Source organism: Corvus hawaiiensis, chromosome 8, assembly GCF_020740725.1.
Source record: "Corvus hawaiiensis isolate bCorHaw1 chromosome 8, bCorHaw1.pri.cur, whole genome shotgun sequence".
NCBI lineage: Eukaryota > Metazoa > Chordata > Aves > Passeriformes > Corvidae > Corvus > Corvus hawaiiensis.
Window position 1 is genome coordinate 32,674,068 of NC_063220.1, and position 26,052 is coordinate 32,700,119.

Below are 26,052 nucleotides of genomic sequence, written 5' to 3' on the forward strand. Positions count from 1 at the left end.
TACTTTCAAAAGCTGTGGGACTGAGCTGGTATTGGAAAAAATCTAAACATATTCCATTTTATTATTTTGTTCTTTCTTACATGATTATTTACCACACCTGTAGAAATGGTAAGATACTGCTAACAGGTAACAGGTACATTATTCTAGCTGAGCGCATCCTCCTGGCATTTATTTTGTGCTTCATGGCAAATCCTAGCTTATGCTGTTGGCTCTTACATGTGCCCTTTATGGTCAGGAACAACTTACTGAATGTTTGAATGCCCGTCCTTTAACTAGTGTTAGAATAAATAGCACTGTAGAATTCATGGTTCTGGTTTTTTTGGGAACTTACATTTTCCAGTTCCTTAAAGGCTGCAAAACTCACAGACAGACTCCAAACTAATGCAATGAGATTACCATCCGCTTCCTGGTACAGCTGTAACTCAGGAGAAGAGGTGCACCAAACATTCAAAGATGCAAGCCAGGATCTCCAGTGAAAGCTGGGCATCCCAACTGCCTTGGTAGCTCTTCCCTTCACTGCCCTCAAGATTACAAACAGCTGTAGATGAAGGAGCTGTGAAGACTGAACACATTTTTTGCTCCAGTGTTGATAATAAGCAATAGTAATACATTAGTCATACAAATCCACTGAAAATACAATCATCATAAATGGATTTTTCGTTCCAAAAATACAGACTCCATAATGTATATTCTAGCATACACATTGTCTCGTTTGCTTTTCTATGTTAAACACATTGTTTAACATTGCAGAAGCATCTATTTGGCCTGTGCGAAGTTGTGCAAAAGCTGCAGGTGATAAAAGCAGAGAAAGGGAACACAGTTTATAAAAAGCAGACTGGAGTCAAACAGAAAAACACTTCAGACTTCATCTTAATTAGTATGCTGTAACTCTTTTCTCAGTCTCCTACAGATTATGCTGTTTATTTTAAAACAGACTACAGCAAAGGTTTTCAAACCTGCAAATGGGAATTTAAACACCCAAATCTCACCCATTTGTTGCACCAGTAGAGCACTTAACCTTTGTGACAGAACATTATCTCCTCCAGATTTGTCCCCAGAACTGGAAATCTGAACAAGAATCAAGGGTCTACAAAGCGCTCTGGCCAGCTCCATGGAGCTTCTCTAAAAAATTACCTCCCCAGAGATTTTGGCAAGTTCTCTTGCAAGGAAAGGAAGCAGCTGTACCTCCGTGAGGTGCAGCTGGGGCAGACCTACCTCAGTAACACTGGGAAGGCTGCACATTGAAAAAGGGTGTTTCCTGGGGAGCTGCCTTCTGACCTGCTACACAAAGGACTGACACTAATTCCTGGCACACAGTTACAGTGAACTTGTCTCAGAAAATAATTAACTATGGTTCACTTTAAAAAACAGCTACAGATTCTCAAGTCTGGGGTTTTTTTAGCTAGAAGAGTTTATTCCCCACGTTCCTCACTAATAACAATCACAGTAACCTTAAACAAAAATATTTAGCCAAAGTATGAGAAAAGGATCATCCCTTCCTCTTCAAAAAAGAGTAACATCAAATAACCATTCCAGCACATCAGAGTTCTGTTAGCAGTGCACTATTACTTGTAATCTGACACTTTCAGATGCCAGCATTAGCCTTGCAGCCATCTGCGATATGAGTCATATCCTCAGAGCAGTGCAGCTTCATTCCACCCTGCTCCAGAGCAGCCAGCTTCTCCTGAAACACCCTGAGCTACCCAGACACATCCACACTGCACATCACAGCCATCTCCAATTCAGAAATTCATTCCATGTGCTCTCACGGCTGTGACTCACAGTGTAATACACTTACTATCCTCCTTCCAACACAGGATCCTTCCAGACGGGGATGGAAACCTGTCTGGGAACTGCTCCTTGCACATAGCATGAACAGGCTCTCCACTTTGGGAACTAAATGCTTAGTTGTCCCTACTTTAATTTATCTTTAACAACAGCTCCCGGTTACATTACTGATACAAAATGCGGGCCTGCAGCAAAACCCAGCAATATTATTACCTGAGTTCAGGAGCTCCAATTACCAGGCAGAAACTTGTCCCTCATTAAAGAACAGATTTACTCCAAGCACACATGGTACTGGACAACACCTTCTACCCATCCCTGCTGATGCTCGCAGCACAAACAAGTGCTTCATTTTTTTAGTGAGCAAGTCATCACAGAAAATATGAGGGAGAGCATTCCAAATGAGAATCCTGAACACTGACCCAGGCTGAGCAGAAAGCAGTAACGTTGCAGGGAAAAGGGAGTGTGAGTGCAGTGCAGTTGCCCTCAGTTTGCAGGTACTCAAGTCCAGCATGGAGGTCTGCTTTTATGAAAGCTTAGTAAAGCACAGGAAATTAAGCAGTTATGCACAGTTCCTTGTTATCCAAAGGATAGTTTGTCTGTAGCCATAGCACATAATGGTAAGTTCTGATGTGCAAGAACAGTATAAAATAATTTGAAATCGTAACGTAATGGATTGTGCTGCCAAATCTGAAAGCATGTTGGATTTGGACTGTATCAGTATCATAAATTAAAAATATCTATCTATCAGTAATACTAATAAAATGTGTTTTAACAAAGCCACGGAACTACTCATATGTATGCTTTGGCTTTATGTTTAAACTGACATGGCAAATTCTAAATTTAACCAAGCCAATTTCTTTTAAAGCCTCATCACACTAATTACATCCATCAAGTGTGTAAAATACATTTTGTCAGCTAAGAACAGAAGACTTAAATTAAATGTAAATCCTTACTCAGCACTTGAAGCGGTTAATGGCTCAAAGTCGTTAATGAGATGATGAAAAGAAAATGCTACTGCAGAGTCTGTAGTGAGAATTTATTACAAGTACTCATCGCTTCCATCCAGTTCATATTCTCAAAGTGTCCCACATTTATGTCAACACCCCAGTATCAACAGAGAAGGATATCAAAATAATCTTCTTTGCATGTAGATGTGCTCGTGTACACATCTGAGGCTTGAAAGGCATTTCCAAGAGAGATGGATGCCCTTCTTCCCTAACCCAGAGGCTCCCAGAAGAGCTGGTGAAAAGGCCTGAAGTAGGGGATACTGTCAGAATGGTATTTTAGCTTAACTTCCTGGCATTTTAATTCATCAAATAGTATGAACACTAATGGCTGACTGCACAGCTGGGCTTACGTATTTTTATAATGAATTTTGATAGATCCCCTATTAGAATTAGCTCAGAAGAGCACTGGGAAGAAATTTACAGAACTAAGGATGAACTACTGCAGGGTGGGGGAGGACATGAGAGTTAAAGGAATGTATTCCTGTTTTCCAAATCTTGCAGATTTAGTTCCAGTTTAGCAACATCAGGATTTATGAATTTTCATCCTTTTCACAGACTACAGAATTTTCTGTCTCTGCCTATAACCTTAAGGAGGGTTATTAAGGTAATTTCCCAGTTGCAGAAAACCCCTAGGTCAGGTTTAGTTCTCACTGAAAGGAAAAAGATCATTATTTTTATTTCTTTTTTAGATTTCTCTCTCCCAGTCCACTCCCTTTCTTTCCCTCAGTCTGAGCTCTTCTGCTCTCTTGATTAGCTATTTCACAGAAAGAAAAAGAAAACCCAAGAGCTACATTTAAGTGTACCAGATGCCCTTGAATTTCTACCTTGAATTTCGACCCTGCAAAGCCTTGCTTACAACCTCAGCTCCAGCAGCAAGTGAGCTTCCAGGAACAAAGAAATGTTAGAGACATTTTCACAATAGTTTTATATTGCTTCCCCCAGTAGAGAAGACTCATTGATCAGAGTAAATAAAATGAGGTACAGGGAAGTGATTCATGCTCAAACACTCTGAAAAAAAAATAAAATAAAGCAGTCTGGAATATTTGTCCCCTCTGCAGGAACCCTATCCCATCAACTTTTAGTGAAAATTAACATAATGTTCAAAAATTATTACGCGTGAGGAAACAAAAGGTATCTCAAATGATGGCCTTGCTGTAACAGGATGCTGATTAGCTACAGAGAATTGAATTTTTGGTATCAGTGCTTTATTGGGTCACTATATGGATATGACAGACAAGACACTTCCCTACACTGCAACAAGGAGGCAGATTTGCCTAAGGTTAATTCCACACTAGCTTAATTATTAATTAATCTCTCCCAAATGGATTTTTTTAATGTACTTTAAAAGGCCTTTGCAAATAGAAGTGCTCTGTGTATCGATAGGACGGTTGTGCAGGCAGGCAGGGATGCTGCAGTGTATAGCCAGCATTCCTTGGGCTGATGGCTTCATTAAAATGCATGGTTGTAACAGGCTCTTAGAACTGCAGCTGAATAACCCATGATCCCTTTTCCTCAGTACCACAGAACACTTCGTGTCTATTTAATAGGGCTGTTTCAGGATTTAATCAAAGATTTACAATCTACACCTTGGAACAAGGAGTCTTCCCCTTTTTAAAAGGTTTCAAATAAAACACTCATTTTTTAGAGATTCTTTCTGAATATCTGTAGCCTGTGCCCCTTACCTGCACCTTCTTTCAATTTAATGCCTATTTTATACAATTCAACACTTCCTCTTCCACTTCTCTGCATCCCCAACACAAAGAAAACACAGAGACTGTCACATGTTCTTTCCAGCATAAATCTGTAAGTCCAATTTTGCTGAATGAATTAACAACTTTGAAGGGGAAGAGTAACCAGTGGAGTACAGGAGCTGATGGAAAACCTGTGCCAGGCAGTAGCTGGAGCAGGACTGAAATTCTGTGGAAATGCACCTGCTATGTAGCATTTGCTAACACACTGCAGTGGTGCTGCATGCTAATGCCAGTAAGAGGGGGTTTGCAACTCTGTGAAGATGTACAGGCATTAAACTGTTTGGAAAACAGCCTGGAATAAAGGAATGCCTCGAAGTCAATCACTCAAAATTACTTGAAAACACATCCCCTCCCTATTTCTGTCATACATTATAAAAATCACTGTGATAATTACAAAGCTCATTTAGCCAATAATGGCAACACATGTGGACAGACACCTGAAACTTCATCACCTTCAGTTCAGTTTCAGCTCTGACTGTATCTGAGCCAGTTTCTTCCATTTTGGAGCAGCTCATCATTCCCTCAGATCATTTGTGACAGTATTCTAAAGTGATCCTCTATTTCTAGGCCAGGTTGGATAGGGCTGTGAGTAACCTGGTCCAGTGGAAGGTGTCCCTGCCCATGGCAGGGGAATGGAAAGAGATGGTCTTCAAGGTCCTTTCCAACCCAACCCATTCTATGATTCTCTGATTCAAACCCCTAACTCAAGACCTCTGGTCAAATACCTTCACTAGGTTGGCCTGTACTGGAAGTCTCCAGTAAGCTGATAACTCCTGCATCTTTCTGAAAAAAGTTACACATTAGGTCTCATCTGCTTTACATTTACCTGTCCAGCAAGCCTCCTCCCCAAATGCCTGAAAAGAAGCTGTTCTCTAAAGCCGTATTTTCCTTTCCAAGAGGCAAATTCATTAGAGCTCCTTTTGCAGCTTGCAAAAGCAGAATCCTGCAGATTCAGAAGGACTCAGTAGGATTCAGATTCAGTAGGATTCTGCCAGTATCCTGAAAGGGTGTTCAGGGCAGTCTGATAACCTCAGCAAACACCTTTACATTCTTTGTACACCTCTGAAGCAACACAGGTCAGTGAAGAATCACTGCACATCCCCCATCTGCTGCTTTTGTTCTGTTTACGAGTTTGTGTAATGGACAAAACAGTGCCTGTCCCAGGGTCTCCAAGAGCAGCTTTCCCAGGTTACTGTCAGTGCAGGTGTGTTATTTTTTAGGAAGTGTTGTTTTGCTTGACAGTAGTGATGCTGACTGTAAGAATAACAATGTATAACTGCCTTATGCTTTCCTATTCTGTTAGTGTTCCACATATCAAAGATTGAAGAGCCTGTGGGAAAGAAGCCAGTGACCATTAACCTTCACTTAAGGGATTTAACAATTTTTTTCTCTAGTTGGAGTAAATGCACCAAAGATGCTTTCTGCTTTTGTAACAAAGAAATACCTCCTGGATTGATAGTGGTCAGTTCAGTAAGTTCTCAAGAAGTCACACTGAGTAGGCAACACCAGACTGTCTTTCAAACCCTGAATTTCTTGTCAGTGGACAAGATGAATCAAGGCTGGAGGGATGGCTAGGACAGCACATTCATCTCTTTGTTTCTACCACCCATATGAAACCAGCAAAAAACCCTATTGCTATTAAAAAGCAGGAAATCTGTCTTGTACCTTCCTGCTCTCCTTGTCTTCGACTCAGATTGGTCCACTCGAGACAAGGGTTGAGTTTTCCAAAGGGTAAGCGTCCCACAAAATCCCAAGACAAAGCCTAGTGAGAACACAATGGCCCAAAGACTTGGAGCTATGGTTACCATAAAGTCACAAGGGTGTTTCAGAAAGTTTACCCTTCATACATCATTCATACATCAGAGCATTCCCAAAGGTGAGCTGAATTCCACACAAGACTCCCATATGCTGCAGTTTGTAAATCACTGGCATGGAAGTAGGACAGTGGTGTCATGCTGACAAGAGGCCTTAGCATTTAACAATTTTCTCACTAAAGAAGCTTGACTTGTGATGACTGCAACAAATCCACTCTCCTCAGCATCAGCCTTCCCTGCCCAGCACAGAGCAGCTGAGTGTGCCCTTCCCACAGCACCCATCCCGCTCCCAATGGCACCAGGGCCTGGCTGTAGAAGCTGGGACACAGCGCTGCTCCTGCTGAGGAGCAGGACTAGGAACACAAACTGCACTTCCCTTACACTCTCACAGATATGCATTATGGTAAGGAGGTGTGCAGCATTTTATTCCTGTTAAAATTGGGGTCCCTTATCCAACTTACAGAATCATTTTGTTTAAAATTTATAAAATTTGAAGACTGTACAAGGTGCAAGGTAAGACAGCACTGCAGAAAAGGATGATTTCATCATAAACAGCCCTTTTTGCATTCTATTTTTCAAAGGCTTGACTGATTAAGTAATAGCCATTAGTTCCTATTACACGGAAAAACTGTAGGAGAGAGCCAGCAGGCCACTCTGTGCAGGGGAAAGGAAGGTGGCACCATTGATTCTTTATGTCTCCTACGAATCAGGGTCAGGCAGTTCAGACCATCTTGACCTGCAGGTGAAAAACAGATAATACACTTCATGTCTTGTCCCAAATTCTCCTCAGGGAAAAGAACCTTGAAAAGAACACTGTGTGGGAACACACAGTGTCAAAGGGGGTGGTTTTTTCTGAGTTTTGCAGGCTGATGGCTTTCAGTAATGAATTCTGAAAGCCTTGTATTACCCTATCATTCCCATGCTTCCTGTTCCAGGTGGGAAGGCCTGGCAAAGGCTGCAGGCAGTGTTCCCACATGCTGCAGTGAGCTGCTGCTGAGGCAGGGCACTGCCCACCAGCTCACATTCCTCCCAAACCAAAGAAGGCCAAAAGCCACCAAATTATTTTCACTTTTCCTAGTCAAGTCAGTCCCCCAGTGAGCCAAGTATCTGTTGTGAACTTTGCTAACCTTCATATATGTTTATGTTCTTGGAAGTTAGTAGATAGGGACATAAAGATTTCTTCTAAATTATATCTTCTATAGGAATTCTACATCTCTTTCACTGCTTTGCTTGGTTTATGCAGAAATCAAAGCCATCAATCTGGAAAATATTCTCCTTACTTGGAGTTTTAGTATCAAATATGGAAAAAAAAATTAATTGGAGTTTTAGTATCAAATATGGGAAAAAAATTAATTTTCCAGTAATTCCAAACTGGAAATAAACAGCTCATCAAGTAAGTTATCTATCAATTAATAAATTAAAGATTATAACATTCCTCCTCAACTACTTCAACAATAGAATTAATTAGTTCTAATGAGAAATATATGTCATTCCTAAAGTATCTTAACATCAAAAATGTTGAAGCACCTTTCATTAGAGAGTCTCGAAACACTTTGCAAGGCATTTTTAATGCCATTTCTACAGAGAAAACACCTCACGTGGGGTCCTTTCAGGCTGTGGCAGCACTGGGAGCAGATGCTCAGCCTCCCACAGCCATTATTTTACTGATTGTTTTCTTACTCACAAAGAAAGTGGAAGTTGGGTGGGAGTGATGAGTCAGATGAAGTGAGAGCACATCATTACGCAGCAGCAAGGGAGCAACCCCAGACACCCCCACCCAAATTTAGAAAGGTACAGAATCTCCTAAATTAAAACATATCCTTAATCCCATAACAGTACTTTCACAAATGTTGCTTGAAACCTATAGCCTGTCAAGCCATAAAATACAATTACTCAGTGTTGTAATCACCACGTAGCCTGTTGTGGTTTGGCAGGCTCTCCTCCGACATTGTCAAATACAAAACAGATGATGGTGGCCTACAGAACTTTAGGGAAACATAATGTCTGACAGCAGAGCAACACTGCATGGAAAAGTATTGTATCACCTCCAACAAAATAAACAAACCAGAACTCTCACAAGATTCATACCAGCAATTATCACCACCATAATAAATAGAGGGTTTCATTTTGCTAGTTTTAAAAGACTTACTCCATTTGGTGAATTATGGCTGTTTTTTCTAAAGTGGCTCCTAATCTGATTGCTCAGAGATTTATGTACAGTCACAAGATTGGAAAATTATTATTGGGAATGTCTGTTCAGATGAGAACTTTCTGAAAATTGAGATAAGGACTAAAATCAGATTTTATATTTCTCATTTAACAGTCTATTATTAATAAGCTTTTTAATTGATGTCAGTGGAAATAATAACTTCATAGTGCCAGGCAAAATTCAGTTTCATTGCTAACCATATTTGTCCTTCCCAGCATGACTTAGCAAAAGCATACTGACGCTGTGGTAATCATTCAAAAAAACCCCAGCCTTAAAACACAAGCCACTTTTATTGCAGTGTTTGTATCAGCACCAGCAGGCAGCACTGACCACACCTGTCTACGATAAACTGGTGAAATCCAGCTGAAATGAAGACAAGCAGGGACCCACCTGGTAATGACCACATCACCACTACCATCCACCACCAATAACACATATAGAAATGAAAGATGTGTCCAAAACTGGACTACACCAAGGAATGCGCCACCCCACCCTGTATCCCACATCCTCCACCACAGCAGCAGCTCAGGAGAGTTCTCCTACATTCGCAGATAGGGTCGAACTGCCAAAGGCTGCTTTTCCCCATGACAGCATGTGAGGAGGGGATATAAACTGTGTTTTACAGGTGAGAATTCTGATCCAACTTCTGGTGACCCATTAGCATCACCCAGGAGTTGGAATACTAATGAGAGATGGCCCTGGAGAAACTCAGAATCAAACCGAAACAGATGCCAACAGGAGAATTGTTTTCATTCCGTTGTGCCTCTGTTTAAAGGCTCAGATCGTGATGATACGTGATACAATAACCTACCCTGACTGCAAGGATGCGTTTGCATAAGCACAGACAACTGCTACACCTCATAAAGGAAGGAATCCATACACGGGGCATTGAACTGTTTGTGCTTTCTCCTGAACCAAGGACATCACAATCACAGTAGGAAATGTCATAATAGACATGCCTAGCAGGCTTTCTAACTGGGAGTAACCTGTGTATAACAAGTAGAAACAAATACTTAAAAACAGAAAGAAAAAAGCATACAGTAGTTAGAAAAGAATGTCTTAGCCCTTAACATATCCCTGCAGGAATGTGGATCGCGTATTATACTTTAAATAACATACTTGTAAGTGTTCTCATTATACACTTAGAAATGAAATCTTTTTATACAGAATTTCTACTAAAACCTGAACATCATTGAGGTCTGGCAGCAAGTTCCACAGATGAATTATAGACTGTGAATAGAAAGATTTTAATAAGCCATTTTAAAATCAATTCCTTGTCCCTTGAATCAAATGCTCCTAAACATTTTTCTCAGCAAACTCCAAACCATTTCTGTTTCAACTAATCTTCCTTGATAACACATAATTAGAATTGACCACAGACTCAAGAATAAAAGGCAAAATATTTACCCAGAGGCATTATTAATGTACTCCTAACAAGCCTTTTGAACTGTGTCCAGAAGGACACAACATTCTCTTTTTTCATTCCTAACACTTTGCTTAAGTACTAACAGCAGATGTCTGTAGTTAAAATCATTCCTACCATTGCCAACAGGCAATACTTCACATTTGTGAATTGATTTTGCTTGATATGCTCTTGCTCGTTCACGTAGCTTTGCCGAGTTCTGAAAGGCCCTGCTTGCATTCCTAGATTTGACTGACCCAGACAATTTATATTATCTGCACATTTTGCCATTTCCCCTTTCACAGAGACTTCAACTTGCAGCACATGAATCTAATCCAATACCTGAGGGCTCCCTGCTGTTAACCTTTTGCCATGTGGAAAATTGACACCTCATTCCTTCTCTGTTTCCTGTCTCCAGACAGTTCCTACCACAGAAGAGAAGTTCCCCTTTCACTTCAACAATGTTTAGCTTCCTAAATAGCCTCTTATGATGAATGCTAGCAGAGGCTGTCTGAGTCCAATAAATTCTGTCAATGTGCTCTTCTTTACCCTGGCAGACAGTACTGATTAGCTGTTGTGGTAGAGCTGCTCTAGAAAGAAAATGTTTTCTGGGCTGGTGCTACTTGAAAGCACCTGAGACAGCAGGAGTTACCACCCCCCATTTACCACAGCTCCTTGACATGACATTTAGGAGACTGCTAAACAGCAGCTTTGTGCAGTAGTTCAAGTGTCTCCTGTACCATCTCCCAGGCAACATTTCTGGACTTCCCAGAAATTCAGCAGTGGTTCTGAATTTCTCTCTATGGCGAGTTCAGGTAGCTCTCATAATGTTATCCTTAATTTAGTTGTTTTCTGATTTAATTATGCTTAGTGCTAGTTTACAACAGGATATGCTTCTATTGGGCTAGACATACTACAAAGCACTAAGGCTTTGCAGGGTGTAAGGATCCAGCTGTTCTCTTCGGCCACGCGCACTGGATTAAATCTCGTAGGGTTTATCACAAAACTGTCATTCTGCAGGCAGAATGCAGTCAGCAGTTCTTTCACTTCCCCTTCAGAAAGCAGTGAGATGAATATCAAAATCAAGATTTATTATGCTAAAAGCCACCATTCAGTAATGGGTGTAGAATGAAATGTGATTAGGGTCTTATTGACGTACAATGCAAGTGTGTAAATTGCAGAAATTAAAATCTATTTGTTTGCGGTTGGCAAATAGAAGTGCCTGTAATACTAGACACAAACAGCATGCAAGTTTACAAGCATAGCAAATGTTCAGATAAAGGCAGAGTTACTTCAAGTAATTTCTGTTATTCTAACAATCCTTGCATGAATGCATCCCTCGTATACTAAAAAGAGAAGAAAAATAACATTATGTAAAGTGTTTGCTTATAAAACACATATGAAATCAGTCACATTTCTTTATCCTATTAGAACACCATCTTACAAAAACTAATACTGTCTCATCTGAGCTATTTTCCCCCAAAAAGACAACTGGCTTCTTTATCCCACAAATAAATACACCACAGACTAACACACAATAAGTAAACATATTCTGATACACCCTACATATATAAACCCAGGAGCCACTGCTTATTGACCACAATAATTAACTACAATTAAATGGTATCCCCAGGTATTTTCCTGGCACTATAATCCAAACAGAACTTCTTTGGAATGCTGCTCCACATAAAAAGACACAGGCCTGTGTGCTCAGGCCTGAGCACCTTCACTGCTGTTCCGGAGGCATGTACTGCCATGAGGGGTGAGAGACAGAAAGGGCTGGCAGCCACACTCAACTTCATGGCAACAAACTCTTCCCTAAATTATGAAGGGCCTATTGTCATCCACTAATACAAATCCACAAATGAGACACAGTATCATCTTAGTGGCATGAATAGTCCTGCTTCATTCCATCAAACAGAATGAGGGGATGGATGTTCTTGAATTAAAATTTAGATGACTACCTCATTAGAGTTTTTTTTTTAAGGTTCAGGTTTCCATTGGCAATTTCCCTTTAGGTGGCTAGAAAAGGGGTTTAGAAGTTTAGCTTTGGTTTGAACATTGTTCATATACGTTTTCCCTTCACAGTTCCATACAGTGTTCATTCCTAATGTACTTCATTATCTGTAGATATATATTTAGAAAAGGCATACCCTCCCAGCATACAAAGCCATTTTAACATACCTGTTGGGAGAAGCTTCAGAAAATTGTGTGATGGGTAAAAGCAGAAATACAGCAAGTTTCACAGTAATAAAATGCTGGCCTTTATTTACAAAGAAATAGAGCAATATCTATCTTGCAGGTGCTACCAGAGCAGGGGTTATTTCTACTTTCTGTAATAAACTTAAGCAAACAAAATTTAAATGAAAAACCATTTGCAACTAGGTTACAGAAATTTTAATGTAATATGAAAGATTGTGAGTTCATTGCCTGCTATTATCAGATCAGGATTAGGTGTATTGGTGCTAAGGCTGTCCTTACAGCCCTGTGGAAGGTTTAATATTCTTTCATTTCTGTAATAAATCAGCTGTTCTCTGCTTGCACGTAAAATGTTACATACTTGTAAAACAGCATCCAATGGCGAGAGAAAGGAGGGGATGTGATTGACATAGGAGTCCAAAATCTGCTGTTGCTCAAAATCCCATTTTATTATACAGCTTTAGGCATCTCGCTGCAAAAGTAAGATTTGCTTGCATTATTCTCTCCATGATACATTATTGACAATAACAGTTACCATTATTTTGGGAAGTGATTTGGACAAGCTTCCAGAGCAAAGTGGCATGGAAAAACATTTTACCCTAATTGCTTGGGGCTTATCCTTCACTAGCCAGTGCAGCATTCTCTTTCCTCACTAAAAATACTGCAGTTCCCACTTGTCCTTGTAACGCTTACCTTGTATTTCTAAAGTGAAACTGGAATAGTACCGAAAAATTTATCAAATGCTGTCAACAAACAGCATTCCTCACAAGGGCCATGGCCTTTTACAGGTTTCAGGGTAAGTCTTCAGCCTCAGCATCTGCAGCTAAGCTCAAAATCCATCACAAAAAAATATTAACTAATACTGACTCTAGAACAGATTTAAGCTGCCAAGTGAAACTCATTAATTTGAGTCACCCACTCCCATAATATAAATCCATAATAAAGCACAGACACTCATCAGTCTGCCTGCAAAATTCATCTGAGTACTGACATTTGTAAAACAAGCAGAGAACCCCCAGAGGAAGATACACAAGTGGTGAGACTTTATGTCTCCTTTTCCTCATCTGTCCACAGGCCCAAGGATAGAAAATGCATTGGCCAAAGTCAAAGGTGAAGCTGTGTTTTCCAAAAGAGGCAGAAGACATAAAAACACTAGCCAAATATATACATGTTTCTATATAAATGCTGAGAAGGTTAAAAAAGGGATGGGTAGACTTGTACACCTACTTGTAAGTATGTTTTGAAGAATATCAAACACTTGGAGGAAAGAGATAATTATTGGTACTTCAGTATCTGGATAAAGGATAAAAAAAAGATGCAATATCTCATGTCAGTACAGGAATCATGTTAAGAAATTGTATCACAAATATCTTAGAATCAAATCAGAGCTTGGTTAAATGTACCAACGAATAAAACAGAATCTCTGCAAAACTCTAAGTCCAAATCCAAATACAGGAAAAATATATTATTAAGGATTAATCTAATCTTTTTTATTTGGGAAAAGCAACCCTGTTGTGCCCAGAGAAACTGGAATGATTGCTAGGACAGGAAAACAGCAGTAATGGTAGGGTTTAGTTATTTCAGACATGCTGTGTGACAAATCTGATCTGTAGATTGTACTTCAGGGAGTGACTAGGAGGGGACCCACTAAAAAAGCCACCTTGTGACACAGTCACAGCAGCGTCAAGGCCCTCATCAAGAATATTACTATAAAGAAGGCAGTCTGCAAGAGAAACCCTGATAGAGTAAAATTCAATATCTCTAAAGAAGACAGAAGTTTAAAAAAATTTCCACTTGATTTTAAAAAGGTGATGTAACAAAGTCAAAGCTTGTTAAAATAAACAAAATTTCAAACATTAAGTAGTGGCAAGTATGTGAAGGTTATATGAGCGCAGCACACGAGAAGGTGAGCATATACCACTCACCTCAAAGAATCTTGCTGAAAGGCTAACAGCAAAAAAAGCCACTGTGTTGAAATGGCACGTTAAGAGAGGGTATTAGCAACAACAGCATCAAAAAAGATCATGGCATATGCATGTAACAGAAAAGAATATAAACCATGGCAAGTTAGTTGTAAAAAACACAGTATGACAGGCCACAAAAGACTTTAAGGACAAAGTTGCAGCATTACAATAATCCTTAACACACCTTCATCATTACATCAGGAGCAGGATGGCTGCCAAAGTCTGTGGGATCAAGCTGGACTAGCCACAAAAAACACAGTGACTGTACAAAAACCAGATGAATCTTTTTGCACATTTAGTACAAAAAATCGCTGGGAGGTTTCCATAGATGAAAGGGTGATGCAGCTGAAAATGTGACCAAAAATGAACTGATATTTTTATTGCAGAATAAATTGAAATAGTAAACTGCAAGAACTCACTAGGACCAGCCTTAATTTACCCACCAATTCGAAAGAAATTCATGGCCAAAATAATAACCTAATCACTATAATATACATGCCAGTACTTCAAAACCTCACCAGCATCAAAAGAACAAAAGACAGTACAAATGACGCAGCTTCTTACTAAGAAGCCTTGACCACAAGGACCAGTACAGATAACATCCATCTAATGTGGACTGGTAGGTAGGAGCAATAATAAAGGACCAAACTAATAGGCAAATGGACAAGTACTGTATCAATTATCCTGGACAAAGGGTTAGGGAGAGTTTTTAAAAGAAAATTCATACCTCACAAAGCTATTGAAACTTTATGTAGGCCTCAAATAACAGCTGGGAGAGCTTTACAACTAGCTCTTAATTAAAAGATCTAGAAACCTATTAAAATTATATCCATGGAGAGATTGACTTGTAAAATGTAAAATCAAAATTGGCACACACAGAGAATAAAATCCAGCTTTCTGGACTCTCAATCCCACCTCTCTCACCTGGGATTTTCAAAGGTTAACAGAACTGGGCACCAATGGGTAATTCTTTAAATACTGGAATTGAGCATTTTCTGTTGTGGTTCTGTGACAAAGTTAGCTCCAGCCATGCCTCTACCAACTTCCTCCAAGTCATTTTGCTATTTCAAGGCAAAATTGATTCCTGGAGTGGTGTTACTTTTCTGCTTGAACACTATAATTATACAAATCCAAGCTGCTATTGGAGTATAAAATAGACACATTGTCTTTCTTTTGCCAAGGCTGTTCCCCTACCTTCAAACCCCCTCCAGCTCTGATTCATCCCCTTCCAACAGGTATTTGACAGCTGACACCATGACACAAACTTCACACAAAGATACTTTTAAAGTCCACAACATGAAAGAAAGTCTCCAGGCAGGGAAAGTCTATGACCTCCCCCTTTTCCCAAGCAAAGGGAAGACTGTACGTGAGTGGGTGCCCCCAAGGAAGGCTGAAGCAGGAGCTCACCAAAGGAGGAAGGAGATGGGTGGGCAGACACCGTGTTTAGAAGCCCCCTTGGAAGCTCTGTTTCTATTTCTCACTACCCCTCTCCCTCCACAGCCAAGCTGCCTGTGCCCCACTCAGGAGGCAGCTCTTCTCCTTTTCCCTTTAAAGCTTCCCCATCAACCCACACAAGGTCCAGAACCTCAAAGCTAGCTTCTGGGTTTGTACAGCATGGCCCTAAGAGCTTTGAAAGAAGTGAAGGAAAGAATAAAGCTAGGAGTGTGGGGAGAGAGCAGTGAGTAAGTGGAGAAGTAGGATAATGAAGAGGGGAACCTAAGCACTTCTAGAGAGCCAAAGGAATTAAAAGAACCAGATGACTGCAGCTGTGCAGTTGAACACAGCAGTGTGAAATACTGCACTGAAACACAGGCATGGCAGCTCTTTTCTGCTTCTGCCTTGTAGCAGTTTCTCCTTCGGAAGGGCACCGCGTTCATCAGGATCAGGCACAAAAGCCTTAGAGACTCACTAAAGCACCAGTTTTATAAATCTAAACAAAAGTGCATGGTGTGTCCTGCATACACTTCAAAGGAGAAAGAAATTGCAAATGGATCTTTAAATCTGTTCTAAAAACCAAGAGTGTAGAAAACAAGTCATACATTCACTCTTTCCAAAACCAACCCTTCACAGCCACCATCTCCACTTCAATCACTATTTCCTTAAACAGACCCTTAGGGGAAATGAAACAAACAGATTTAAGCTAGTTTTAAAGCTACACCCTAAATACCTAAAAGTTATACTGTGTGCCCAGCCTTGGAGAAGTGCCTCATGTCGTGGGTACCACTGAGCTCTGTGTGAGCACATGCCCTGTCTGCACCAGTCTGCACTGCTTTCCATGGCCAGCTGTGCTGCCCCCTGCCTCAGCACGCAGGAGATGGAGACCTCAACACTCCTATTCATGCCTGCCCACTCTTCAGCCTTAAACACAGTCCTGGGACAAGAAATCCCCCCACTGTTGTGAGGCCGTTGGGGACACTGAAGGCACGGCGGGCAGTGCATCCATTTCCTGCCCAGGCATGTTGGGCAGCTCGCAATTAAACCTTCTGCTGCAAAGCTTTTGAATATTTTTCTATCAATTTCTACAAGCTAGTTTTTGAGCAGCTCTACTTACAGACTACCACTGTGACTTCCAGAAGAAATGTTAATTTAATATGCTATGCTAGTACTTCTCTTACAACAGTAAGAGCAAAGAAAAAGCTTTATAATGCAGAAGAGATCTGGATTTAGCAATTAAACCTTCATTTGTATTTCATTTAATAATATGAGAATTCTGCCAACGTCTTCAGAAGGCTTTTAATATATCTGCATTAATGCACAGCCCATAAGCCACCAGTGCTTTCATTTACTAAGCACTCCAGTGCAGCTACAGTTGCTGCATTAGCTGGCACATGGGGAACACGTTCCCTTGGTGTGACTAGATTCTCCTGTCACCTTCAAGGAAATAAAACAGAAGCAGCTCCAAATTTCAACTTCAGAAGAGCTGGAATACATTACACTTGTTGCTAATCAGAAGCAGATAATCTTTCAAACATACATTCAGTGACCCAACATTACTGTTCAGAGAAGCAAGAGTAGAACATGAAGGAATTTCTATGTGAAAAAAAGAACCTTTCAAAATACAGGGATGACTGTAACCCATTTATTTTTTTATGCTTTAAAAATTACTTGGAATGTAAAACAGAATGATGCCGCGTTCCCTTTAAAGCAGAAAGGAATAATGACAGTTCTATCAGTCAGCTACATGTCCAGAGTCTCTGAGCAAGCCAAACCATTAAGTTAAAAAAAAAAATCTGAGGGAGAGCTTTGCTCAGAAAAACGCTTATGAGGTTTATATTGCCTCATTATACAAACATAAAATCAAGGATGCATAATATGAAGATTAGCTCAAAGTATGTGTTCCCTGTCAACAGTGCAATAGAACTTCATCCTGCTTGCAGAGATGCAGGAACAAACCTGCTGTACAGCAGCTCTGCACGCAGACACAATCTGCATTTTGTTGTCACAGCTAGGATTGCCCAAATCGTGCAGATTTTCCAGAACAGTCTCTTAAAATTGATTCCTTATTACCAACCCCTCTTCTGTCAGCTTCCCATACATTTATGAGTGATAATGATTTCCTGGCCTGAGTCACAAACTTAGTCTTTTAAAACATTTTACATCGGTATGCAAGCCAAACTGAGTACCTTCTTGAGCAGTCAGGAAACTTGAGTCCTCCCACATGACTCACCCAGATAACACTAATAAAATAACAGCCCTTTTTTTTAATGTCTGGAATTAAACAGCAAGATAGAGCAATTACTTTATTGATCAACAATACTGAAAACAATAATACAAATGAAAATTTTATTTATTTGGCATTAGAATCCACCCTCCCAACATTGCAAGATCAGCAATTAAAGTACAGAGCAAATTATTTGTTTTGAAGAATTTTCCCACATCTAGAATTAGTCAGGGCTCATGTCTCCTTCAAATGAGTTTTAAGTTGTCATAAAGAAGAAGAAGCTTCAGGGCCAGACTGTGATCCCTCACTTATATTGGCTAATGATAACCAGTGGTGTTTCCTTAAACTCCTATGAGCGCTGGTCTCCACAGGAGCTAAGGACACCGTTGTCTGAGTTGAAAAACACAGAAGACTGGGAATATAATAGAAAAAAATAACCTTTTAGCACCAACCGAGCTCTTGCACATTGAAGTCTTTCCAACTGCCTGGAGAACACAGTCTAAGGAAGAGCGTTTCATGGAGGGGAACCAGTGTGTGTCAGCCAGCAGCACCTGTGCTGGGACAGCAGAGACCCCCAGGAGATGTACAAAGACTAGGCACTTGAAAAGGGTTCTCTTAGGTAACACTCTGAGGTCTGTCATGTACCTGTGAGCACTGCTAATGATTCCCTTCTCCAGAGGGAATCTGTACTTAGTCTGACAAAGCACCAGTGAGGCTTTGATGCCCTTTTTGTTCTAGGAAAAGATGAAGACAGATCATTTAGCTATTCTCCCTGTGCCTGGGACACTGTTCTAAAAACATTTTCTAGAAAATCAGCTCTTAAGCCCTGGGCTGTGCCTGAGATAGGTAACCGGAGAGAGACAGTCTGTTGGGCAGCTTTGGCACAGTGTTTTTTATTAAATCCATTATTTTCCAAGCAGGCAGAGCTATGAATTAAAGTTTATCACCACTGTTCCAACTCAGTGTCTCAACTATCCAGTTACTCACTCTCTTTTTCAAACAACACGGTTTGTTTCATCCAGCTGATGAAATGTTTCATTTTCAGCATAACAAAAAGTAACCACATTTCTCAGTGCTTTTGGTTTGCAAGTTTGTTCTTAACTACATCAGCTTTCAAAAGCAACTGTGGAGCAAAGCTACTCTCTAAAGTTTCCTGGTGACAGCAACGCTTCTGGCTGCAAACTACAGCAGCAGTGAGACACAGGCATAAATCCTGAGGAGCAACAGGGGAGCTGCCAGGGGTCATGATGAGGAGAAAGGTGGGAATGAGCAGTGCCAGGAGGCTTAGAGCATCGGGGCAAGTTCCAGGGAAAGAGGACTGAGCCTTCAGCCAGACCCTGCTCCTGACACAAGGCAATCCGAAGTTTATGTAGTGTCTGCAAGGCCTTCAGGAAAATTAGCAGGGTAGATAATGAGAGAGAAACTCTTATCAAGGAGGAGAATTTACTGTTCTTTTCCACTCCAGCTTCACAGTTACTTTAAACTGACCTAATTACAGACTGTTGAAAAAGATGGTCTGGATTTTCTCTCCTTCCCTTACTAGACCTGGTACTGAGCACACTGAGCAGGATTTGGGGTTTCACACAGGGTTGTGATCCAATCGAAAAGTAATTTTTCTGCTTTTTTAAATTCTTAACAAGTTACTGCTAGGCTGGATCAGTTCCTTCCTTTGGCTCAGCCCAAGCACCTCAAGGGAACATTAGATTAAATGAGGTATGAAACTCCATCTGAAGAAGAACTCGGCTCCACTAGAGAGACAGAAATACCCTTGGTCCTGGGCAGGCCTCCACCTTTACAGCAGCTCCCTGTGGTTCTGAACAAGTCCCACCCACTGCTGCTTTCCAAGCACTTCCATCCTGCTCAGGTTTTTCCCACAGCAGGAGGCTCCAAGACAGAAAGGCCCTGTGTGCCCACCAGACTGCAAATAAGCAGTTCCAACGTATGCAATGTGTAGTGATGACAGATCTCAGGCTTCCAGTAACATGACACAGCTTAGCAAGATGTCAGGAAAGAACATTTGGCTATCAGTATTCCATAACTAGCCAATCTGGAAAAAGCTGTTCGAGTTCTAGAAATCTGTCACTTTTCTATTTTCAGTTCTTTATCTCATTATTTTATATAAATGTTCAGAACAGACTTCATACTTCTAAGATCTAAAATGGTTGTCTTTGTGGTTGCGGACTAGCAGACCATAAACTTCACAGATACAAATGGTCAGAAATTAATCTGTGTGATAAATGAAAAGAGGGATCAAACGGCAGCAGCTCCAGTTCTGCAAGTCAATTAGTAGTCATTCGAAAAATTAAGTAAGAATATCTTTATAAGCAGAATTGCCATTCACATTTGTCTGCAAATAAGCAATTTATTTATTATCAGCTCCTGCTCAGACAAGCCACCTTTGAAGCTCCTCTTTGATGTTTCTCAATGACACTCAGTAGTTCCAAGAACTGCCTCTTGGCAGTTCTCTAGGCCCTTGTCCTTACTTAGCTGCTCAAAAGCCACTCCTTCTTTAGGAAGAAATCCTTCCTTGTGAGGGTGGGGAGGCCCTGGCCCAGCTGTGGCTGCCCTGGATCCCTGGAATTGTCCCAGTCCAGGCTGGATGGCACTTGGAGCAGCCTGGGGTAGTGGAAGGTGCCCCTGTGGATGTGCCACTGAATACTGAAAGCTCATCCTTGCAGACAAAGGTTTAGGAACTTAAGGCCAATTTTGCAGAGTTTATCTAGTCATTTCCTAAGCCACAATTCTGACAGCTTATTACCTTCCTTGTATTTGCCAAGAACACTGAAATAACTGAAAATATTTCAGCATTTTCTTGGATCATTGTTGCCATGAATATACCACACTATTCAGGTGCACTCAAACCTAGCTTGGGCTCCTCAGTACTCTCACCATTTATTAGAAGAGAAAGTGTTTTATCCTGTAGGCATAGAACACTTACAAAGCTTGCATGAAAGATAATTCTTCACTTTGTGAATTCCAGCACAATTTACTGTAGGATGATGAATAATAGAAATAATTATAGCACATTAGTTAATCTCATCTAAACCAGCTTCTTGGGCTTCACAGAGAACAAATGAAAAAGTTCTAGATGATTATTTAACAAAATGGTTTTTGAGATTGACAACATACAGTCCCTAACATAGCTGCTTTACTGAAAAGTGGAATCAGGTTACTCTTAAGAGAAGAAAAAGTAGTATTTTCCCATATTTCTAAACTACCAGGAATTATTCTTCCCCTTTTCATTTCCTATTAAAATAAAGGTGAAGTTAGTGACTCAAAGAAAACTAATGCTGTAAATTATTGACCTCCATAGGTCTGAAATGATGGCTGGTACCACTGAATCCTTGAAACATGGTTGGAAGAAGTAAGTGGAAAAGTTTTCTACACTACTGTAGAATTTTCTACTGGTGTGTGCACCTCGTGAAGTCTTAAATATCCGCCCGACAGTATAGACAGAAGTGATTTACAGCAAACAAGTTCTGTTCAAAAGTAGCTTGCACTGAGCTGACTGATCTTCATTTAGCGTGATTACTTAGCCATGAATTAAAATAAGAACTCTCTGCCTTTTCAATGTGAAACTCAATTTATCCCAGAGTGTCTTTTACACTTGATGAAAAAGGAAAAGATCATTTCTTTCTGGTTTTTTATGTAATGTAACCACCGTTAACACGTATTTGCTGCAACATTTCATTACCAAGGTTAACATGCAGAATGGAATATCCTAGCAGTATGTTTATAGAAAACAGAACTTTTTAAATGTCACTGAGTTGAAAGAGATAATTGGAATGAGTGAAAAATTCATTTGTTCCTTCTCCCTGAGGACAAAGCCATTGTTTTCTTCAGTGGGAAATGAAGAGGAAAGTAGGGAAACAGGTTTGCACACAAGGATGTATAGAGGCCTAATTTAAAAAAATAAAGCAGAACAGTTAATTCCATTAACCTCTGCCAAAAAGCAGCTTAGGTAGGATTCTTACAAATCTTCAGCTTCACAGAAACCCAGAGCTTCTGAGAAGGCTGGATGAGAAACCTTGGACTGCTTGTAAACAGTGTATTCCCCAGCGGAGCTCTCAGCAGTCTAAATGCACCCCTGGGGAGCCTGTAATTGACTGTGCTGCTGCCAGGGGCTGAATAACCAAACAAAGAAGCAGACGTGGGCATAGTTACATTTATCACGCTCCAAAATTCTGTGCTGTCATATTTGCCCAATTAGTAAGTAAATGAGCACACAGTGTAATCTCCCCATGCAGAGATGAAAGCAGAGCAGCAGTACCTATTGGTAAGGAAGGCAGGCACACGCTCACACTGCTGCCCAAAGGTCACACAATTCTTACACCAACCACCACAAGAGAAAGGCAAACAAAATGAACCTCATAAACATGTTTGAAAAGTGCTTTGGATTTATCATGCAAGCAAGCCTTTTGTTCATACAAAAAGGAGTGAGACTTCTTAATTCTAAAATGTTACTAAGTTTAAGCAGTACAAGCCAGCATAGCATTACGAGGTTTTTATTGATAACATGCTGATTAACCATCAACCAGAAAACATGGCCAACCAGAAAAAAACCCCGAGCTTGTAACATACCACAATAAATGCAATTGACTTCACTGGGAATCCTGGATAAAATCTAATACAGTAGACAGTTCAAGCTGTAAGCCTAAAGAAATAGTCTTCCTGCTATTTAATTGAGAAAACTGGTCTCACTCTGAAATAACTTCCATGAAAGTTAATAAAAGACTTGCCAGTGTTTTGCCAAGGGAATTGAGCTTTGTTTCACTGTCAGAAGCCATTAGTCCTCTCTCTCTGTGTTTTCTAATGCACCAGGGAAGGGTGGTGGGCAAAGAAGAGAGAGTAATTCTGATTAACCAAAGGAAATAACTGTCCGAGAAGCTGATTCCCATAACAAGTATCTCTGAAATTCTCTGATCCTCACTAATAATTCACCCTGAAGAATTTTAAAATATCTGAGAACAGGTCAGAACAAAGGGTTAGTGATACCAAAACTACCTAATCCATGGTGCATGACTATTATGGATATGGATCATTAAAATGCTTATGCATGAGACATTGTAATCTTTGTTACTTAATTACATTTCAGTAGAACTGTGGATGAATGGGAGCATCTTCTTTAAAATTCTGCCCCTCCGTTCAAATTAGCCTGGCACACTTCCATTTAGGAGAAAAAAACTTCAAGAAAACCTGAAAATAATGCTGATGGGAATGATTATATAAAAAATGGAATTGGGGGAGGAAAGAACAGAGACCAGGGTTACCTTCAAATTGGATAAGCAATTAATATTGCCTCCAGGATATTTTATATAAAGCACAAGAGGTCTAGCAGAATTATTTCACTCAACTGTTGTGAGCTGATACTCCATACTCAGTTGAAGATATTGCATTTTACACAAAAGAAAGAAAAAGATAAAATAATGTAGAGAAAAGAAAATTAGAAGAAATATTGTTAAAAAATTACCTATGATGTGTTGAATTAGTTGAATTTGGAAAAGATTGACAGAAAGCACACAACAATCTCCCACTTGACAAAAATCTGTGGTAAAAGGAGTAATAATCAACATTATTAATAACAAATGGGGGGGGAGGGGTGGAACCAAGGGAAAAAAATCTGATAATTTGCAACCAAGATTAGGCCGGGTAACAAAAAGTTGTTCTTCAAACTCCATCTGCAGTTTTCTCTTCAGCCTTCTCCCACAGAATAGCCTTTAGTGCCTCCCCTCCCCCGGGAAGAAAGGCTGCTCTGTAGGAAGACTCCTGTGTACAAGGACACTGCTGGGCACTGGAGCAAACATGATCTGCAGCTCAGAGCAGCCTTCATTTGGTTCCACCCAAGCTTCTGAGTTGCCAGATGTTGGCAAAGAATACATAAGCTTCTTACAAGCCACAAATAAACCCCACAATTTATCCGAGGTTCTGCACAACTTTAATACTTCCTCTATTAGGCTATCAAAAATATGAAGTGTTCTTAGGCTAAAGCAATGCAATGGATTACAAATTTGTCAGTGTAAGTAGGAAACCAGGCTTAAAAACAAACTACACACAGATTTGCACATGATACAAACAGTGTGTTCTATAAATGATACATACAGAGGAAGGTGGGGGATTGCCAAAAGATTAGCAGATGAGGTGCACAGTGAGGTTCCAGGACCAAGGAATGACAACATGTCCTAGAAGTTTCTCTGCCCTGGATCAAACAGTGAAATCAACATGTATTCCAGTAAAGAGAGATTCTAAACCACTAAATATAGAAACTACAAATCACAGATTCAGCACAATGAGTAATAAAGATGCCTCAGAAATATAGGAAAAACAGAAGTAGCCAGATATGATGTCATGAAGCTCATTTAAAATCTACCTAAAGCTAATTACAACAGGCCAGGTTCAAGCACCTTTCAGGATAAATCAAGTCTATGTGCTCATTGAAGGGTAAAGAAACATAGTGAAGGGATAACACGGGTTCCCAGTTCCTTACATCTCCCAGAAACTGGGAATCAATTCAGCTTTTCGAGGCACATCCTTCTCTGTAGAAATGGCAGTGGTGTATTTCAAGGCAGCTCAGTTAGGAGGCTCTGGTATGGCATGGAATTGGGCAGCAGTGAGTGAACACAGTACCCAGTGTTTTAGGCATGCAGAATTGTTCAGAGTTGACTGTGACCTTTTATTGTGTGTAAATACATGTGGCTGGAAGGTATTTAGCTTCTGGAAGCTACAAAAAGATAACATTTAGGACAAGTATAGCACGTAGTTGTGGAGTCCAGTTTGATAGCTCACATGTTAAAGAGAAAGGAAAAAAACAAACCAAAACAAAAGAATTGGTTAACTCATCAGGGAGTTCTGAGGTATAAAACATTTTCATGAAGCAACTAAAACTTACAATAACCTTGCCTTTTTTCCATGTCAGCCCCTCAAATCCCAAAAGCAGATGGAATTGGACTTGCCTCTCACATCCCCAATGTACAGCACAGGCTCCAGACATAATGGGCAGATTTAAAACCTGATCCTTACAATGGAAATGGAGCTAAGGATTGCCATTTAACAAAACCTTTCTGATGTTCTCACCTTCCTTCCACCTGCTGCCAGTCAGCAAATTAATTCAGCAAGCAGATTGTGTAAAGGCAACAGATTACATGAGTTTAGTTTTCCTCCCTTGTGCCATATACTCTTTCTGCTGCCAGCTGGTTGGAAATGCCACCTAGGCAGTCCTGGTGAAATCACGGAACTTGACAGCACTTTGGATTGCAAAAGTTGCAGAACATGAATATAATATATGATTAGAAATATCGAAACTGTGAAAGAAAATACAGATGGATTTTCAGAACCAGAGATTTATACAAGTCTATCTGATTAAAGGAAATGTGAATATACAGTGTTTGTCTGAATGAACCACGGCTCTGCAGCACATGGACAGGACAGCCCATCATCTCATCCATGGGACCTTGACAGTTCTTAAGGCATTCCAGCAGCATTCCATGTCACTCTTGCACAGCCCAAAGGTGTAAGAAATGCTCTGAGAAGAACCGTATTTGTTGTAGTGCATGTATGTAGATCATACAATGCTTAATAGCTGTTCTTCGCCTGGACAATTAGGCAGATAGGGCAAGTCATTTGGGGGTTCTCCTGTATCAAGATAAAACTCCAGTTCTCCACTTGCCCATACCATGAGGCAGTGCAGCTAAAACTGCTATAAATGTCTTACTTATGACTGAATTGTTCCACTTCTTGGTCTTTGCCTAAATTTTCACTTTGCAAGCCAACAGCCACAGGTCTTGCTACAACCAAACTCTGTTTCATGTAATAAGAGAAACTGCAGTAGAGAACTGATCTCTATCAGTCCTGCAGGTCTCTCTCCTGTACCTAAACGAGAAGAAAAGGGTAGGCCTGGCTAATCCCAGTTCAGCTGCTGCTGAGACTCTGCCAAATCTCCAGAAGAAGCGGCCACTGGAAAGCTCACATCCCACAGAAGGGTATTGTGTCTGTGCAGGGTTCCTACCCAGAGCACAAGCTGATAGGGCAGCCAGGCTATGCCTGAATAAAACACTGCAGGTTAAAGCAGCAGCAGCAGCAAACCTAAATGCTCCAAGCTTTGTGGTCTCCCTCTGCTTAGAAGCCTGCTAGGATGCAAGCTGGGGAAAAGGGGTGCATCCCCATGGGGAGGTGAAGCCACCCCCATCATGAGGGACTTTGTTAGTGCAAGTAGATGAAATAGCTGTGTGCCAGCGTACCAAAGGGGACTAGCAAAGGAGGT

The 26,052-nt window shown here is 40.5% G+C and overlaps 2 protein-coding genes across 5 annotated transcripts in view; one reads left to right on the forward strand and one right to left on the reverse strand.

The window, feature by feature from the left end:
- CTNNA3 (catenin alpha 3) overlaps positions 1-26,052 on the reverse strand; it is a 437,555-nt gene that overhangs the window by 255,415 nt on the left and 156,088 nt on the right. The window lies entirely within an intron of this gene.
- The window catches only part of LRRTM3 (leucine rich repeat transmembrane neuronal 3), a 77,418-nt gene that overhangs the window by 8,741 nt on the left and 42,625 nt on the right, over positions 1-26,052 (forward strand). The window contains exon 3 of one of the 3 annotated variants that reach the window (XM_048310545.1): positions 21,109-21,159. The exons of the other annotated variants lie outside the window; for them this stretch is intronic. Within the exon in view, the coding sequence (XP_048166502.1) occupies positions 21,109-21,114 (6 nt within the window). The 3' untranslated portion in view covers positions 21,115-21,159. The remainder of the gene's footprint in view (positions 1-21,108; positions 21,160-26,052) is intronic. 3 annotated transcript variants of the gene reach the window in all.